Source organism: Equus caballus, chromosome 2, assembly GCF_041296265.1.
Source record: "Equus caballus isolate H_3958 breed thoroughbred chromosome 2, TB-T2T, whole genome shotgun sequence".
In the NCBI taxonomy this organism is placed as follows: Eukaryota; Metazoa; Chordata; class Mammalia; order Perissodactyla; family Equidae; genus Equus; species Equus caballus.
The window spans coordinates 124,664,596-124,685,188 of NC_091685.1; the positions used below are offsets into that span (position 1 = coordinate 124,664,596).

Here is a 20,593-nt window from a genome sequence, read left to right on the forward strand (position 1 = left end):
GGCTCACTTCATTCATTTTTGAGAAATGTATGCCAAATATCCAAGCCTGAAAAAAATCATTTTTCGTATGTCATTCTTTCAAGTAAAAAGCAGCTATGTTGACTCGAAGCTCCAATGACTGTCCAAGTGCTTTCTCTCGAGACGGTCTTTGTCCTTCATTACAAGGCACACGTGCTGTATGCACGCTCCTCAGTTTGTCTTCTTGTGAAACAGTTAGCAGGATGCGTAACACAATTAGTGATTTCCGCTCCCTCACAGGAATATGGCTGTTAGGCTTCAGGCCGCGGTCTGGGTTTGTGATGAGTTGCCAACAGTTTCATCCACCAGTGGTTTTGCACCGTTAGCACAAATGTTAACATGGTAAAAAAAAGAGCAGAAAACATCTTAGTGTCGATATGAAAATACCTTGGAATTTGTGGCCCCCTAAAACGTCCTGAAGATCCCCGGGGGACTGTGACCACGGCTGGAGAAAGCTGGTGTGGAGAGTAAGCACTTAGACAGCGGTGTCCGGTGGCCGGAGTTCTCATCCTGACTCTTCAAATTCTTAGCTGAATTGTAAGTTAGTTTCTCATATCCACAGTCCTCTTACTGTTGATGTTGATTACAGTAAATCAGAGAGTTATCGTGAAAATTAAATGAGGTAGTACATATTAAACTGTTCAACCCAGTTCCAGGAACACAGTAAGTGTTAAGGGGTTAACCATTATTGGTGTTCTTGTTGTACTTATGATTGGAGTTTGATCATGCTGCACTGTTTCTTTGGCTATATTAATATGATTTATACTTAGAAAGGCATTATATTACAAGCTGTAATGGATATATTATCTGGCTGCATCAGTTAACAAATACTTTGTCAGAGGAAATATAATCCTAACAGTAAAGACTTTCTTGTTTGTCTGAGTTGGTGAGATTGCCACTTACCACTTTGAATTAACCTTTTTTGTTTGCTTGATTTTTAAGCTACTCTTCTGTCTCTCAGAAAATGCTATATAGCATGTTTTATACCCTTTTACTTAAATTAAAATTAATTGTTTGAAAATTTTGAAGATTTTTTAGTACTCAGTGAGATCGTTGAAAAGTACTCTGGAAGTATAGCTAATCCTTCCCCAAAATGATAATGTGAATCTCAGAACCATTAAATTATCCAATGATTTTATTACTAATTTCTACTTTATAGTTTTTCAGTTCAATATTGTAAGTCAAGTTAGAATAGAGAAAGGTATGTTTATGCAGTTACTCTTTTTGATTCCTTTTTAAGTATTAGGGAAATCAGTATGTGCAAAAGATGTAACTAGTATAGCCTTTGGTATACAAGGGAAAGAAAATTAACCATTTATCATATGGGTCTAATGGACCTTTTAAATTATTTTTATATGTTTAAGTAATTTTTTGAATGATTGGCAGAAGTAGAATACAGGCATAGTAAAAATAACTTTATTAAAAATTTTACTAAGGATTTAGGGGCCGGCCTCGTGGCACAGCGGTTAAGTGCACACATTCCACTTCAATGGCCCAGAGTTTGCTGGTTCGGATCCTGGGTGCGGACATGGCACCACTTATCAAGCCATTCTGTGGTAGGCATCCCACATATAAAATAGAAGAAGATGGGCATGGATGTTAGCTCAGGGCCAGTCTTCCTCAGCAAAAAGAGGAGGATTGGCAGCAGATGTTAGCTCAGGGCTAATCTTCCTCAAAAAAAAAGGAAAAAGAAAAATTTTACTAAAGATTTAAACATAGCAGATCCCAAGTTTTACTCCATATATTCCTTGTTTTGAAATATATATATGTGAAATATGCATGCCTTGAACTTTCTGCTCATCTGTCATGCATGAACCTGAAGCATGTCCATCTTGTAAATACTGATTCCAGATTTCAAATGCATCTCTAATGGGATCTAGCTTTTCTCTGGTTCTTCTTGTACTTGCGTGGTCAAAATGCAACTATCAAAACAAAATACTGACGGGGCTCATAACTTTGTTGGAGAACAGCTATCTTTTTTGTTCCATAATTGCAAAATATTTTCATTTTTAGGTTTATGAACACAAGTTAGAATGATAAATCTAATGATTTCTTTCTAATCAGCTATTTTCTTCCAATCACTTTGTAAACACACCTACCTTTAGCGTTTGTCCACTTAAATTGTATAAAATTTTGGTGCAGAAATATCATTAAAAAATTAAAGATTACCCTCACACGTCTTTTTAAGAAGCAAAATAGGATGGTCCAGGTTCATGTTGCAAAATATTGTGTGATGAGGTCCTTCCCATTAAAAGGCTAACACTGTTACTCATTCTTGTGTTTGAGGATTCATCTAAGATACCATCACCTGAGAATTCACAGTTTGAAATTTCACTTGAATGAACAGTGTTACCATTTCACTAGAGTCTAGAATACTACTACCAGTCTTATGATTGGTCTAATAATTGTGAAACATTATCCTCTGTCAATTTTCTTCTCTTTGCTCGTAAAGGTGGAAAATGAAAAATTCTGATTTCTCAACTATATGTTCATTGAAAATTTAAAACAGACTATAATGATGGTGTCCTCATTCATCTTTTAGATCTTCTTGAAAGATGATATAATACTTTAGATGACGCAACAGGAAGAATGAAAGATGGTAATAGTGATGATTTATTTTAATATTTTACCATCTTTCTAGGCAATTCCCTCATTCTCTTTTCTTATTTTGGTCTTTTTTAGCATAGTTGGGAATAATTGGTGAGTAATGATAAAATAATTCCTACTTTGATAAAAGAATAGAATATTTCGTGATAAAAAATAAGATCACTAAGATTTCAATAATGTATCATAGATTTATAAGAGGATCCGAAGACCCATATGATAATTGTAAGATAGAATGAATTTTCATCTATTTTTTTAAAAGACTAAATCAATTTTCTCTTTACTCTTTCTTTTTTCTTTTTTGAGGAAGATTAGCTGAGCTAACTACTGCCAATCCTCCTCTTTTTGCTGAGGAAGACTGGCCCCTGAGCTAACATCCGTGCCCATCTTCCTCTGCTTTATATGTGGGACGCCTACCACAGCATGGCTTTTTTTGCCAAGCGGTGCCGTGTCCACACCCAGGATCCGAACCAGCAAACCCCAGGCCACTGAGGCGAGGAACGTGCGCACTTAACCGCTGCGCCACCAGGCCAGCCCCTCTTTATTCTTTCTTATTCTTTAAAAGTAATGAAATAGCAGTCCTCACAAATAGTTAGAACTGCTCAAAAAAGAATCTCAAAAACCAGAAGTGAGTCCAGTACCCTGCCCTGAAGATTACTGAGGTTTGAATGGAGGTTATACACTTCCCTCCCCAACCTCTGCCCTCCACCACACTAACACTCTTTAGCAGGAAGCTGCACTCATTCGAAGATAGGTAACGAAATAATGGTGAAGGAGAGAGAAGGAAGGAGAAAAGAAATAAAGAACCACTTACAAAAACAGAAACAGAAAGCACAGTCTTGTGCTATCTCACAGAAATAGCAGACAACATGATCTCACTTTAAAAAATGAGCTTGGTGAAGAGAAGAAAGAGTTCAAAAACAGATCACAGGTCAACAAAAGGAGGTGAAAAGTGAACTGGTGAAGCCCAGAGAAACCTGAAAATACTGTATTAATAATAGGCTCATTAGAACAGCGTACACCAGAATAAAAGTGTAAACCCAGTCAATGACAAGCAGTAGTTCTGAGGAAATCATACAGAATAAAACAGAAAAGGGTAAATATACTTAAGTAACTGCACAGAGAATTTCAGATAAGATTTCACAGCAACATTCATGGAGAATTGTGGATAAAGTTTTGAGAGAAAGTAAGTTGATTGAGGAATTACATGATAGCCAAGTCGTCTTTCAAATGTAAATGTAGCATATAGGCATACTTAAGCATGCGAGAATTTAGGGAATACAACCCCTAGGAGCTTTTTTTTTTTTACAGAATATAAAATAATAGATGATGAAATCCAAGCAGAAAGGAGCTGAATAAAACTAAGAACTCAAGGAACTAGGTATAAGGACAGGGTGGGTCATTAAATCCGTTTAAGCTTTGGACTAATACTAAACAATTGTGTTAGTTATGTTATGACATAGAATGTAAATGTTATAAATCTTGATGTAAAATTGAGGTATTAGAAGTCAGAGAAGTGATAGAAAGTATAAGTGTACTAATTTTATCATCTTTCAAAATAGATAATCAATACTTGACAATGTAATTTAAAATTGTTTCATGTTCATAAAAATACCAAGTGTAGTATGACCCAGGTTTTCTCTAAGTATATCTCTTTATCTAAAATTTTAGCTATGTCTGCACAGAAATATATCAAGAGTAATGTTTATCATATATTATTATTTTGGGATATTAGGATTTGAGAACTTTTTAAATGTTTTTCTTTTACAAATGTGGAACATTTCCTTCATCACAGAAAGTTCTATAATGTGCTCCTCTCGAAGGATCTGAAACTAAAACTACAAAACAGACTTTCCGATTATGTTCGCAATAAGAGTGGGAGGTAATTTACCCACAGTGTAGTATATAGAGCATAACATTACCAGGTTATGTAGAAAAATACTTGTAACCCAACTTGTTTCTGTCTACTCCACTGTCCGTGTGTGGTGTAAAGAACAAGAGACTATCAGTCAGAGTCCTGAATTCTAGTGCCTGCTCTGTAGTTTACATACCTGTGACTTTGGGCATAGTGACCCACTTCGAGCCTCAGGTGGCCCATCAATAAATTAGGAAAAATAGATAATACCTGCCTTACTACCCACAGGACTCATAAGTTATATATGAAAATGCTTTGTAAAAAATGGTGATGATGCAATGTGAGCACATGTTCGATGAGGAAAGAAAACTTAGATCCTCTAAGAAGTTTCAAGTCTCAAGCCACATTACCAGGGTAGTTAAAAAAAAAAGCTTGCATTATCAGTGGAGCCCAGTGGGGGTTCTACCATCAACGATGTGTCAGAGAATGCCAGATCATTTAGATGTAGGTGAAATTTTCTGATGGTAGAAAACAGGGATGTGTATCCTGGAAATTCAGGTTCAGGAAGCTTGACTTACATCCTGGCAAGAGTCGAGATGGTATTATTCAGTGCAGTCAACGATGTGCCAGGCACTATGTTCCGCACTGCTTTGTTTTACCTCTCTGTTTGTATGTGTCAATCAAGTGTTCATGTTTCTTTGTATCTGCCGCAGCACCTGGCATAACAGTTTTCATATATAAGAATGCAGGAATATTGCTCGCTTAATTTTAGCGACAATCTTTTGCTTCAAGCTTACTGGTTCACAAAAATTTCAGAACAGAACTTTTTTTTGTATTTAAAATATTCTAAAGAGGGGCCGGCCCCGTGGCCGAGCGGTTAAGTTCGCGCGCTCCCCTCCAGGCAGCCCAGTGTTTGGTTGGTTCGCATCCTGGGTGCGGACATCGCACTGCTCATCAAGCCATGCTGAGGCGGCATCCCACATCCCACAACTAGAAGGATCCACAACTAAAACTATACAACTATGTACTGGGGGACTTTGGGGAGAAAAAGGAAAAAATAAAATCTTTAAAAAAAAATAAAATATTCTAAAGAGTTACTCTAGAAATCACTGTTATCTTATGGATTTATAGTTCTCACCTCGTAAGTATTGTCCCCGTATTGATGGTTGTGGAAATGAAGGCAGGTTTTGTACTTGAGGCTCTTTTCCCCAGATTCTGAAAAGCCGCAAGACCGAGAGTACTGTTCAGTAGAGGAGAGCTGTTCGGTGCTGCTTCTGCCTGGACTGTGTATTTGTTTGTTTGTGTGAGACCCTTTCCCATCCACCGAACTTACCCTGACTTATGAAGCCATCATCCGCCTTCATTGTGGAAAACAATGCTCTTTTGAAAATGAGTGGCACAGTGGAACAATACATATCTTCTATGGAATGTTTTCTTGATTTTTGAGAATTTTCTTTTGTATCAAGCCATGTGGTGCTGTATATAGCTAAAAGGACAAGAGTAACTCAGATATAGACAAAGGATCTTGTAGAATTTGGAAAGTAGAAGAAAATGATTTTATGTAAGAATGTTTGAAATATTCTTAAGTACTGTTAATTGAAATTAGGGAGAGAACATGCAATGTTTACAAATAAAAAGTTCATTGACAAAAGATTCATCTAGAGTTTATAATAGTTCCTTTTTTAGTCTTTTTCATTTTTATGCATTTACAAGTTTTTGAGGCATAATTTTCTGCTCTTCAAAATCAAGTTAATGAGCCCGCATCCTGTTTTTCCTATTAACAGTTCTAATTTTGACATTACCAGACCTTATGAAAACACCTCATGAAATGTTAAATGTCACTATTCTCTCTTGCTATTGCTAGGGGGCAGCATTTACTCAGTGGACTCTTAGTAGACAAGACCCTGGCCAAATCAAACATACACAACTTCATGATCTGGGGAAAATAGCTAAAGCATGCATGATTGCTTTTCGTTGGGTTTCAGTTTCCCACTTTAAATCAGGAAATAGCTAATAATATTTCTAACTTAATAAGACTGATTATATATGTTTTTATATATTGTAACAAAACATTTCATTATTTAATTGCTATTTTTTAAATTAAAGCCTACTATTTAAAATTATCTTATTTTACTGCCTTTTTTGTGTATCAGACTGTATTACCAAGATGTACCAGTATCCTAAGAAATTATCTAAGATGAAAATAGTTAAAATTTTTAAATGAAGAAATATAAAGAATAGATAATAGGCTTTACACTTTCACAGAATACATTGCCTATTTATTTACCTGAATTTATTTGGTAAGAGGTGACTAGTGCTGGTGAGTACCTAGGAGTTGTTTTATGTTGTATTAAAGAAATTTATTCAACTTGAATTAATTATTACTTTTCAAATATCATTAGAATATGCCTCATTTCACTTATTTGTAGTAACTTTTTTCATAATTATTGTCAAAGTATAGTTATATAATTTAAGATTTCAAGTTTAAAAGACTAACTAGTTTTCTCATTATTTCATATTTATCGAAAACTTCTCAAAAGGTGCATAAATCTCGTGACTATTTGGATCTTTTAATTATGTGCTATGTGCCAGGCATTTTCCCAAGCCCTGGGTGCATCAGTGAAACAAAACAGACAAATCTCTACCCTCATCGAACTTATTTCAGTGGGGGTAAACCATAGAGAAGATAACTATGCTATGTGATACTGGTTGGTTAGGTAGTCGTAAGTGCTAAAGGGGAAAAAACCCCACAAAACTGCAGCAGGGACGTGGAGGTAAGTGCTCAGGTGAAGGAGGAATTGATTTTTTTTTTCTTTTTGAGGAAGATTAGCCCTGAGCTAACATCTGCTGCCAATCCTCCTCTTGTTGCTGAGGAAGACTGGCCCTGAGCTGACATCCGTGCCCATCTTCCTCCACTTTATATGTAGCATGCCTACCACAGCATGGCTTGCCAGGTGGTGCCATGTCCACACCCAGGACCTGAACCGGGAAACCCTGGGCCACCAAAGTGGAACGTGCGAACTTAACCACTGCACCACTGGGCTGGCCAAGGAATTGAATTTTAAATCAGGTAGCCAGGGAAAGCCTCACAGAAAAGGTGAGTTTTGAATAAATGCCCTAAGGAGCTGAGGGAAAGAGCGATCCAAGCAGAAGCAGCAGCAAGTGCTGCAGCCCCGGAGTGTAAGTATGCCAGGGATAGTGATGGAGCAGCCAGGAGACTGTGTGCCTGGAGCACAGGCAGCAAGGAGACAAGTCAGAGGGGCACTTGGGGGCCAGGTTAGAGCCTTATAGCTCATAGTTAGGACGTTAGCTTTGATTGTCAGGTGGAAAGCCACTGGATGCTATTGAGCAGAGGAGTGACATGTTCTGATCTAAAAGTTTTCACAAGGTCATTCTGGCTGCTATGGTAAGAGAAGCCCTAGGAGGGACAAGGATGGAATCTCGAAGACTGGTCATGGGCTGTTGTAATAATCTAGGCGAGAGATGATGGTGGCTTTAATTAGGAAATTAGCAGTAGAGTTGGTGAGAAGTTTTCATGTTCTGAGTATATTTTGAAGATAGAACCAGCAGGATTGCTGGGGATAAATGTACAATGTGAGAGAGACAGTTGTTAATGAATCCAGAATTCTTTATTTGAGCGATTGGAAGAATAAAGTTGCTCTTAGCTGAGATTTGGAAGACTATACTTGGAGGCACAGATTTTGGAAGAAGTCTCAGGAGCTCGGTTTGGGACATGTTAGGCATACAAGTGGAAATGCCAAGTAGGGATTTGGGCATACAAGTCTGGAATTCAGGGGAGAGGTCTGGGATGGAGCTGTAAATATGGGAGTCCTCACACTGTATGTAATCATTTGGAGAAAAATAAGAGAGAGGAAAGGTCCAAGCACTAATCGTAGCACATGGCAAGGTTTAAGTCAGGGAGATGAAGAGGAACCAAGAAAGGAGTGGAGGAGGAGGAGCAGCAAGGTAAGACGAAAACTAGGTGAAGGTCGTGTCTTGGAAGTCAGGCCAGTGGGTGGAAGAGGTGAGATTAGTCAGCTGTGTCAAACCCTGCTGATTGGTAAAGAAAGATGGAGAATGAGAATTGGCCGTTAGATTTAGCAACATGGAAATCTTTGGTGACCCAGATGAGAGCAGTCTTGGTGGTGAGGTGGAGTCAAGAACCTAATTGGAGTGGATTGAGGGAATATTTAGTGAGCTTCTACTGCTCTTAATGAACTGTAAGCTCCTTTCAGGCTGGAACTATGCTTTCTTCACTGCTGAATCCTGTCAGTCAGGCAGAGGATGCGTTCTCCCTCACCCCGCCTTTTGTTCTGTTCAGACCTCCCTCAAATCACATGAGGCCCTCTCACGTTTGGGACGGCAATCTTGTTTACCCAGTCTACTGATTCACATGTTGAGCTCATCCAGGACACGCTCACAGACACACCCAGAATCGTGTTTAACTAAATATCTGGGCACTTAGGCGGGTCAAGGTGACACACAAAATGAATGATCACAAGAACCAGTGACGAGTCATTATTGATCTGGTGGCCTATACATCTCCCATTTTGCTGTTTTTATCCTGGTTGTCCCATGAGTTCTTTGTTCTCTTTTTCCTGTTTGTCTGCCTTCTTTGGATCCCTGGATATTTTTTTCTGTGACTCTGTTTTACCTCCTTTGTTGGCATGTTAGCTGTACGCCCTTGGAATTAGCTTGCTACTATTATTTTGGGTTAGCCATTGTCTTGAGTGTGTCCTTTCATGAAATGAAGACATCCTCTGGAATAATCCTTGGCAGAAGGGTTATGTGCATCATTTGTGGCATCATTTGTGCAAATAGGCATCATTATTTAATAGAGCATTTGTGATAATTATAATTATCTACATTCCCTTTTATTTTAGTCAGTGAAGTAGATTAAAACATGGAGTGTTTTACCATTTAGTTTATTGTTAATCATTCTAATTATCTTTTATTTCCTCTTTATCCATCCCCCACACCCCTCTCTTTTTCTGCTGATAGCTGTATGCCATCCCTTGGTTTCTCACCATGTTTACTCGTAAGTATCATTTTCTCTTTTCTTTCAATATTATGTTAGCAAAGGACAGCTCCATTCTTCCCCTGTATTTTATAGTTGCAGTCATATTAAGTAGATTTAATTGTGTAAACATCTTTATGTAATACTAATGTAATGGATTTGGGTAGAAAAAATTTCAATTTTCTGATTGCTGAATATCAAAAAGAGTGTTGTATAGGATGAAAACCCTTTTCACATGTCGTGACATCATAAAATCTCTGTCCTCTATTGAAAAAGAAATTAACATTAACTGTAGTATTTATGTAAAGCTTTGGAAGGCAACTTTTACACCCAAATCAAACAATTTTTAGAGATTCTTTAATAACTAATACTTTGTTTCCTAAACTGGAATTCCTCTAGAAGTTAAGCAGATTATGTGAATGTGTAATGCTTTAATCAGTTACAAATATTAATCCACTGGACATCCTACTTAAATATGTACATATAATAAATGGAGTACAATATTTGAAGTAGATCTATATGCCTTGGCCTGCAGAGATCCACAGTATTGTTAAATTAAAAGAAGAAATTTCAAAAAACAGAAAATTGCTAATCGGATTTTTTGATAGGAATCTAATAAAGCAATTATTGAGAGTATGTCATAGAAGTGTAACAATACTGAATCTAAAGCAATACTACAGTTCATCTGGGTAAGTCAGCTTGTGAGAATAATGTAACTGGAAAATTCTAAGAAGGAATATACTGAATGGAATAGCTATACCAAATTGATAATGGAGGTTAGAAAATGTCGTCTATTTGAGCAATCTGATTTTCAGTTTTTAAGATGCCTTAGGAAGCAATAAATGTACAAAGCCAGGTAAACATTTTATAAAAAGTTTTACTTTGATCATAAGGTAATTGTCATGTCTAGTAAAGTAGCTTGTTATTGTTTTAATTTTTCTTCTTTTGTTTTTTATTTTAATTAATTCCTATTTTGTTTACAGATGTATTTCCACTGCACAAAATTTTCCACCTCTGGGATACCTTACTACTGGGGAATTCCTCTTTCCCCTTCTGTATTGGAGTAGCAATTCTTCAGCAGCTACGGGACCGGCTTTTGGCTAATGGCTTTAATGAGTGCATTCTTCTCTTCTCTGATTTACCAGGTATAATATAAATAGATGGAATCACTAAGTCATATTTAATTATAAGATAATGAGGCATTCTTATAGCGATTTGCAAAAATAATCACCCACGCCTTCAGAATCTCTTCTGCTTGAGCCTCATCATGCTTCTCCGGATTCTCTCTCTTACACTGCCTCTTCTGTGGCCCAGCATTGTAGATACAAAACTGGCTCATCGTAGCTCACTGTGGCTTACTTTCATGTCAGTGATGCCACCAAAAGGGAAAAAAACTGGGGGAATGACATATTTGCCTTTTTGCTTAGGACAGGCCTGTTTACCCTCAGTTGATAGGGAGTAAATAAAGGCCATTGGGAAGGTGTTTGAGATGCTATGTTTGTACAAAGGTGCAATTCACATGGAACTCTGCTCTCTCCCATCCATAGCTGCTTGCTACAAATTTGGCAGTTAGAAGAAAGGAAACACTGTCTGCTTAGGAGGGCAAGTCACACTGCGGGGAAATTCGATGTCATACAATGCGGGATAGCTACATATTAAGCTACATATTGTATCCTCAGGTGAGGAGTTTGTAAATCTAGGAGCTGAATGCTCAAGTGTAGGAATATGGAATGCAATGGTGGTCCAAGCTTTGATGCTGTGGTTGAAAAGATGAAAGTAACGTGGTCACGTAGGATGTAACAATCTGTGAGAGAAGAAAACTAAACTACATTTTTGCAGAAACCGAAATGGTTTTCCGGTAGAAAAATTCTGCTTTCTTCAGACAGCATTTCATCGGCTCCAACCTTCTGCTGAGTGTATCGCTGTTCTCCAGGTTTTCCAGCAGGCGCACGTGACTGCTGATGATAAACATACTTAAAATTATCCACGAGATAAATTTGCCTGAAAACCAAAGAGAGAGAGGTTCCTTAAGATTGTGTGTTTGTGAAGCGCTCTCTGGAGGAAGGCCTGACTTTTATGTTAGCGGGTGATCTGCTCCCGGCACTGCACCAGCTCTCTGTCGAAAATCTTCATGCGTTTTGGGGAAATAATAACAAAAATGCTTCAATTTATTTAAAACTTCTTCTTTCCCCTTCCCCCAAAATTAAAAATATCACCATCAGCTTTCTAATTTATCAAACTTTAATTAAAATAAATTACTTCTTATATGACCTAATAGTAGTTTAGTTCTTATATTATTTTTTTCTAGGAGATTCTTTATGAAGATCAAGTTATCTGTCCTTTTTTTTTTTTGCCTTTTGGTGTTGAACAGTAACAAATAAGCTAGTTTCACAAACTAGGAATACCGTCTGTACCCACAGATGTTTTCCTGTCATACTCGCCAAAGTAAACAGAGGATGATTGATTAGAATTAAAAGAATTTTGCGGGGGGGCTGGGCCCGGCCTAGTGGTGCACCAGTTAAGTTCGCACATTCCGCTTCAGTGGCCCGGGCTTCGCTGCTTCAGATTCCAGGCATGGACCTATGCACCGCTTGTCAAGCCGTGTTGTGGCAGGTGTCCCACATATAAAGTAGAGGAAGATGGGCACAGGTGTTAGCTCAGGGCCAGTCTTCCTCAGCAAAAAGAGGAGGATTCGTGGTGGATGTTAGCTCAGGGTTACTCTTTCTCAAAAAAAAAAAAGGAATTTTCTTGGTATGTTCTAAAAAAATATATATTAGGAATGCTGATTGTGCATTTTTGCATTTTCAAGTCAAGCGAAGTTAATGCTATTCCAATTTCATATATAAATATGCCAGTGAAACACTGGGGATGGAATCTGTTTTGTATAAACAGATTAGTAGTAACTCTGCTTATTGTTAAAATTTTTTCTGAAATCACAAAGTAAGAGTACATGTTTGTTAGAACTGACTCTTGAAAAGGTAAACTTTTGAAGTAGGGTGCCGTCTGTTGATGGAAGTTGCCTTGATCCTCAGTGTCATTATTCTGGCTCATCACTTGCTTGGTCACTGTATTTGATAACTGTTGGTGAAGAAAAAAGTTTATAGGAAAACTCTCACTGGAAAAAAAAAAAAAAGAAGAAAGGATGTAAATGCAGACTTTGCCCTAACTACACCTGCATTTGTTTTATTTGTAATTTCAGTGCACATATTTGGGATGTCTTTCTTAAACAGATCTAAACAGATATCTTTTTTTGTCATGTTGAGTCCCCTAACTGTACTTGATGCTTAAAGATATTGGAAAGTGGTCATGAAAAGTCCTAAAAAGTGAATTCAGATGGATACACGCACAGACACACTAGGCGCCATTTCTAAGTGAGCTCCGCCATCACTGCCTGTGTGAATTGGGAGACTTCTGGTGTGGCTCTGCTGCTGCACGAGGGGCCTGCAGAATGAGGCAGATAGGAGTTCATATCCCAGCTCCGGCACACAGTGGCTGTGTGAATGCGGGCAAGTTTTTCATCTCACTGGAAAGAGAATCCTAAACATTATGAAAGTTTCAGTAAAATGGAGATAATAATAGCTGCTTTAGTGGTATGGTGAGCACTAAAGATAATATGCATAGGGCACCTGATACAAAACCTGGTACCAAGTATGCGTAACTGCTTTTTTAAAGTACATGTCATATTTAATATTTTAAATATGCAAAGAATGTGTAACATTCAGGCTTGTAAGTTCCTTCTTCTTTCTTTCTCCTCTTCTTCACCTTATACTAACCCTTTGATTCTTGAAGAGACAAGACAGCAGAAAGGCATTATTGTTTTTGCCCAAAATTTTTCCCATTTCTGTTCACTTGCAGTAGATAATACAGTGTGATGTTACATTCCGAGGAAGTACGAGTGGTGCTCAAAGTCCTTGACATGTATTGGTGTGTGAGTCATTTTCGTACTCCAGGAAATAATGGTAGATTGGTGCATCTGGCAGTTCTCAAACAATCTCAAAATAGTGGCAAGATATTTTGGAACAAACGGTGGGGTTGCCTTAGTGCCATTCAATAAGGTCTGTTGGCCACTGGGGTTAAGAGAACAGTTTCCATGGTTACCGCTCTTTCAGCCCAATTACAGGATGAAGTCTGTCAGCCTTCCACCTGCTCTCTCCAATATTATTCTGCTGTAGTGTCCATCTGGCTGATTTAAAACAAATTTTTTTTGAGGATACATCCAAGCAGTTTTCAAGATGAATAAGATAATCTGAATAAAACCAAAATGGTAATGATTTTAGAGTGGATTTGTAATAGCGGAGATGTTTACATGCTTTTTTGTTTTGTTGGTATATTTTCTTTGTACAGTTGAAAATTAATTCAGCGTATTTATGTCATTTTGTATGGCTGAAATAAATTTCTTAGAATGCGTATCTTTGTATGCTTGAGCATCTTCGAAGATAGGAATATTTAGAAGCAGAAAAGACCTTTATCTTAGAGAACGTGTAGAAAAAAACTGTGAAATCTGTGTGGAAGAACACTTAATTTAGTGTAGTAAATTAATGTAGTTAAAGTAAAATAGTTACTCTAACATTAAGAGCAAGAAATATGTATGTATAAACTATTTTAGAAGGAAATACTGAGTATACTGAAGAGACTTAAGCATACGAAAAGTTTCAAATCCTGTTTGCAGGAAGAAATTAGCATTTGGCTGAAAAATCTTAATTGTGTGATGTATGTTTTATTACAGAAGCTTAATTGGAAGTAAAAGTTTTAAATAAAATTTTAGAAGATTTCATTTCGGTATTACCTACGTATTTTACAATAGGATTCATTTTCAACACATACTGAAAAATACTGGTAGCATCTCACTGTTATGTAGCACTCCACTAGTTCCCCAAAATATTGTATTAGTGCCTTAAGTAGCTAGGAAAGGTACTTATCTATTCTCACTTAAAGCACTTTTGTAATGCAGGTTCTCATTATAAGCATAACGTGGAATATTTCATGAAACCAGTACATTTTTTTAGTAACATAGTTATGTGCCAGGTTGCCTAAGATCTATGATAAGAAATCCAGGCCATTTTTTTCAAATAACATCCAAATATGTTGAGACTGAAACAAAATGAGTCAAGTTATAAAAACTAAGAAATAGAGCAAAGTACTAAAATATGCAAACTCTAAAGGCAAGGCTCATTATTTTCCTGTTCATCCCCAAGATGGAATTGGATATTGATGAAGATGAGAAAGTAAGGAGAGAATGCAATTCAATTTGTGAAATTTCATAGATTTTAAGGTACTTTGGATGATCCCTGGGGTGGGAAAGGGAGAAAGAAGGGCAGTGAGAAGTGGTCTGGGTTTTCCATGAACGTTTTCCTGCTTTCATTTAGGGATAAATATAAATGAAATAAGGTTACCGTAATATTTATATGTAATCTTCCATTTGTAAACAGTGGCTCAAATTTTTAAAAACTATAAAATTTGAGCCAAGTATAATGCTTGTAGTCAGTATGCCACTAATTTGTGACTCCTTTATTAGATCAATATAATGATGATGAGTGCTACAGGCAGCAGTAGGAATTTATAACAGGGATGCTACCAAGACTGGGAGATTACAGAAACCTTCCTTAAGTAAGTGATGTTTAAGGTAATGTCTGAAATTAATTAAGTGACATTGGGCAGTGGGAAGTAGAAAGAGAGGGGAATCTTCTAGACAGAGGAAGAAAATACTCAAAACCCCAAACAACTCAAGGAATTGGAGTGTACTTAAAGCAAAAGGGAAAGTGACTAGAAAAGAGAATGGAGAGGTGGACAAAGGGTAATCCTGCAGGGTCTTGCAGGCACATCAGGGATATTTTAGAAATATATTCATAGAGATATTTTCTTTCTTTTCATTGTTTTTGAAAGAGTAAAAAGTGTCATCGAAAATAACGTCAGGTACCAAAATACAAATGCTATATGGATATTTGTTGAGCATTCTGGTCTCTGCATTCCTTTCAGGGAGCTCTGTCATGAGCAAAGCAGAAGATTCTTAACATAAGTGCTCCCAATAGTTATCTATAATTCCTTCTTTCTGGCTTGTAGCCAGATACAGGATGGAGAGCAGATTTATGAAGGAGTGGAGCAGTGGCAGTACACAGTTGTTCAGTGAGGTTCTGTATCGTCAGCCCTGTCAGATTTAGCACCACTTTACCTGAAGCTGAGAACCCATTAATTATTCACTTAATATTATTCCATTAATAATTTTCTGCTTGCAGCTACATGATGTTAATGCATGTCTATTGCTAATTCCATCTTCATGGAATTGCAAAAGGACAATCACAGTGGAAATTAAATATGGGGATTTTAGTTATGGTCCTCCTCTCCCCCACCACACCCATAAAAATTACATATTAACATTGAGATTTAGGTGGAATATTAAATTCTTACAAGTTTAAAATAGGTTAAAGGTAGATGAAAGAATAGTTTGTTTTTATTAACATGATTGCATAGTCACAGAAATAAAAGTTGTGGAAATTTGTTTTCAAAATCTCATTAGGTTATATCAGCCTTGTTTGTGGGGAAAATACTGCATTATTTTATGGAAAGGGGGAAAATTTGAACAGATGTTAGAATACATGACTTCCAAACTGAAAATAAATGTTCATGAAAAACGCAAAGCCTGTAGAATGACTGGTAAAGACTCAAATTCTGAGGTGATTCTATGAACTGGAAGAATTCTCTTAACACTGATCTAGTTGTTGATCTTGAAGCATACCACTAATTTTGCAAAATGTACGTAGCTCATAAAGTTAACAGAAAGGCTTCTTGTGTGTTGGGAACTGTAATGAAAAAGAAGGTCAGGGTTGATCAGAATGTTCTGCTTACCTTGAAAATAGAGAGTAGATTGTAGCACTAATGCATGTTAAACCTGATCCCAAGCTGTCAGGAGTCTGTGGGAAGGCTCTTCTCTAGAGGAGAGCTGCTTGTTTTATGATTGAGAGGTTTCTGCTCTCTCAATTTTTTGAGCAGTCCAAAAATTATAGTTTAGATCAGTTATTGAACATATTTTGTTCCAAAACACCAATGATGAAATTTGTTTTACCCTTGAGTATTTATATGTGCCTTGGGTTTGCAGAACACTTAAAGAAGGACGTTTTTCACTCTTAAAGTATATTAAAAGTAATCAACCTCAGAGACCTTTAAAAGTTAGAAACTGTGTTTAAAATTTCCCCAAGTATACTGCTGATGGATAGGTAAGAATGTAAGGACCAAAATATATCATACTTACAAGTGACGTTTAACATCCATTGCTCCATGCGTGTTTTGTAGTTTAATAATGTAATAATACTCATGGGACCTGTTTTCTTCCCCCCTCTACCTAGCCTTATGTGTCTATACAAAAATGAAAGTAACCTGATCTGCTGCCTGCCTTAAATGATGGTCTTCCATAGAATGGAAGGTAGCTTCTTACTACATGTCCCCTTGAAGTCTGCAGGGAGTGTGCTGAGTCAAACAAATAAAAATAACAACTAGTAGACCAGATTAGAGAAAAGAAGAGGAATGATTTGCCATGGTGCTCATAGGCTGTTTATTCAGTCTTATGTAACATAGAGGAAATAACTACAATTTTCTAACTTTTAATACAAGAAAGTACATTCAATTACTTTGAAAAATTCAAACCATTTCAATCCTTCCGTACAAACATTTATCAACCATATGAAAAATGCTTATTGAACTTGAGCACAAGGTTTGGTTAGTTGCCAAAAAAAATCAGACTCCTGGTTTGTTTCTGATTCCCTTCTAAGTGTAAAAGACAAAGAGAAAATGATGGCTGCCGCTGACCTGGTATGAAATCTTCCAAGCTGCCACATTGTTCTTTTCTCTGAAGTGTGCTGTGTGCTGTTATCAACACCAGTACTTTGCATCATAGTAGCTACTTACTCAGCTGCATAAAGACAATTATGTTAAGAATAGAAAACAGTGTAAGTATCCATATATCAGAATGCTTATTGCATTTCCTATTTATTTCTCACTTCATTGTAGACGTTAAGCAGCAGAGATGATAGATGCTTAGCAAAATGTGCCAGTAATTGCATGCACGTGTCATGCATTTGAATGGCTGAGTGAAAGTAGGAACCCAGTAAGATATTGTACCATCCTTTTCCCCCTCCACTACATAACCAAGATTGTGTTTTTAAAATATGTTCATTCATTCATTCAACAAACATGTACTGACTTCCTACTAGGAGTGTGTGTGTGTGTGTGTGTGTGTGTGTGTATGTATGATTAATAATTAATTTTATTACAGTTTCTCATTTCTTTGTACTCACCCAGAGCATTCACACATAATTATTTAAAGATGATCCAATGGTACCCTGTAACTATGGCTGACACTTCTAACTTGTGTTATCCTATTACCTCCTGCTTCCAATAAGTTACTTGATTGGCTCGTCCACTAGTTCTTTAATTCAGTGAGGGAGTTTAACTTCCTTCTGAGAACTGCTCTGTAGAATCAGGATTTGGATTCCAGTGGGATGTTAGGCGTGTGGATGTGTTCCTGTACCTTAACTGAGGTAGGAGGTGGGAGCAAGTCAGGGAATGGGTGAGGGGCATGCTGCTAGGAAAGAGAGAGAGTAAAGTTTTAGATCTGTGTCGCAGGTGTTTATGGGGCACCTAGCTTGAGAAGCTAAGGCACTATTGGAGATTTGGGGTGACAAAATGACAAGTATAATTTGAAGATTAGTCAGAGACTAAAATTTTCTCTGATATCCTTGCTTTTGTCTCCCCTGTTATCTTTGGGTTTCCCTAGAGACTCCTTCTTAAGTAAGGTCTGAGATGTGCAGTTCTTTCAGTTGTATTCCCCTTTGTATGGGAGCCCTACTGATGTAAAGGAAAACTGTAGGGAAGGGAAAGTGTTCTGTATTCCTGTCCTTAGGTCTCAGTCCTGTGCCCCTGCGCCGTGACCTTTGCAAATGCTTGCTAGTGCCTGCCCCGGTTCAGTTCAGTGAGACAGGAAGGCTAGAGTGGGCTGGACTTGAGTGTTTCCCTTCCCCCAGTCACTTAGGCTCAGGTAAAGTAGTTTCCCTGGAGGGCAGGCCTTGTTAAGGAGAACACAATCTCTGGGCATATTTTTAAATGGCTGCTTTCCCACTCTCCCTGCTGGAAACGCAAAGGGATTTTTTGTGATCTTCATGATGTTTGAAGCATGAATTGAACTAAGAATATGAAAAGGAGCACATAACAAGGACAAATCATCCAAAAATATCACACACATTAATAGTGGTGTCAGTAAGGCTGAACTCCAATAAATGTGGGCTTATGAACAATACCGGATTTAGAACAAAAAGGCAAGGCAGGAGTAGACTTACTCTTGGGCAAACGTTTGACCGTATTTATCACTGAGACTCACCAATTCTGCTGGAGTGTTTTTGAGCTGTGAAGCAACTGAAGTGGATGACCTTAAAATAAGTCAGTTTATTCATTCAGCATGTTTAATAAATGCAGTTACATGCCAGACGCAGTGCTATGTCCTGGGACCATAAAGGTAAGACACAGTACCAGCCATGTAGGGGGATGAGGAGAAAGCACTGGAGGCCTTAGAAATAGCATAAGGATGAGACAGAGATGTGCAACTGCATGACCATCTTGGTGTACGAAGGACCCTAACAGACTGACTGGAGGGCAGGATGGGAGAGAGATGCTGGAGCTGGTGGGCTGGGGTAACAGTGCTGATGGGGGTGATAAATACTGGTGGATAGAGGCCTGAATATGGGCACCTTGCATGCCATGCTGAGAAATTTGAACTTTATTCTATATGCGATTGGAAAGTCTAAGCAGAAAAATGACATGATCAGATTTATATTTTAGGAAAATGATTCTGAGAGTAGTGTGGAGAATGGATTGGACACTTCTAAAATGTTACACTTCTAAGCAAAGAGAGCAGCTGGCCTGGGACGAGTTCAAGAATATGGTGAAAGAGTACCTAGTGAATTTAGATCTTTACCAAAATAATTTACACAACAAAGTCCTCAGAGAACTTTCAGATACTGTTTCTCTTTAGCACCTGTAAAATCTTAGTAAGTTGCCGTCTCACTGCAGATTTCGTGTGTTCTGGAATCCTCTTTATCTAGTAGTAACATTCTATCCATATATTCCTGGGACTAGAGATGATACTCATTACAAACACTCTTAAAATGTGGACCAGTGAGTTACTCAAGATTATTGGGTCTTTCTTTGGAAGACCTTAAATCTATGCTTATTTACCCACTGTAATGTACTTCATCTCGGTACGTTTAATGGTGATGGAGGTGCTGTCAACCTGAGGATGTCAAGGAGCACTGTCCTTGTAATTTACCTTGTAGAGAATGCTTCATGATATGCATATTTCATTCCATTCACCTTGTTTTCTATTAGAAAGATAAACAACTTTATAGTTTTTTGTCTGTTCGGCAGTGAAAGTTCCATTGTATTATTATTGGCATGTTATCATGTCATAGAACATCCATACCTAGAATACTTCTCAACTTCTTTTTATAAATAAATTCTTTCTGTCAAAAAATATTCATTGTTAAGACAGGTAGATTAATAGGTTGCAGATCACCCTTATGGTTTTGGATGTTAATGAAATTATTCAAATGCTCAAAAGTTTTTAATAGTATAATAAATGATGCTGTGTAATTGCACAGTTAGTATATAACCCCAAACCTAGCCTGTCCATTCTAATCCAGCTGAAAATTTCACACACACAAAAGAAAACTTTACAGGAAAAAAAGGTACGCAGACCTTGGATTGAAGAATTGAACCTTTTATCAGTATGAAATGTGCCTCTTGATCTCAGTAATACTCCTTGCCTTGGAATCTGCTTTGTGTGATATTAATGTAATCACATGAGCTTTCTCATGCTCTCATGCTTAGTCCTTATATGGTATTTCTTCTCTATATTTTTTTCAACCTGTCTGTGACTTTAAACTTAAATATTTAAATTTAAAAATATTTTAAATATATATTTATATTCTGTCACTTTAAACACTATGTATTTAAAATGTATCACTTGCAGACATATAGTTGTCCAGACACATAGACATGTAATTTACACATATAGTTGTTTCTTGCTTTGTTTATCCAGTCTGATGTTTACTCCC

At 37.3% G+C, this 20,593-nt stretch overlaps 1 protein-coding gene across 18 annotated transcripts in view; it reads left to right on the plus strand.

Annotated features, from left to right (window-relative positions):
* TBCK (TBC1 domain containing kinase) overlaps positions 1-20,593 on the plus strand; it is a 194,044-nt gene that overhangs the window by 92,295 nt on the left and 81,156 nt on the right. For all 18 annotated transcript variants that reach the window (XR_011436781.1, XR_011436778.1, XR_011436780.1 and 15 more), the window contains 2 exons: positions 9,479-9,515; positions 10,478-10,639. Coding sequence is in view for 12 of the 18 variants with exons in the window: in XM_003364530.5 (XP_003364578.1) it covers positions 9,479-9,515; positions 10,478-10,639 (199 nt within the window). In the remaining 6 variants the exon portion in view is untranslated. The remainder of the gene's footprint in view (positions 1-9,478; positions 9,516-10,477; positions 10,640-20,593) is intronic.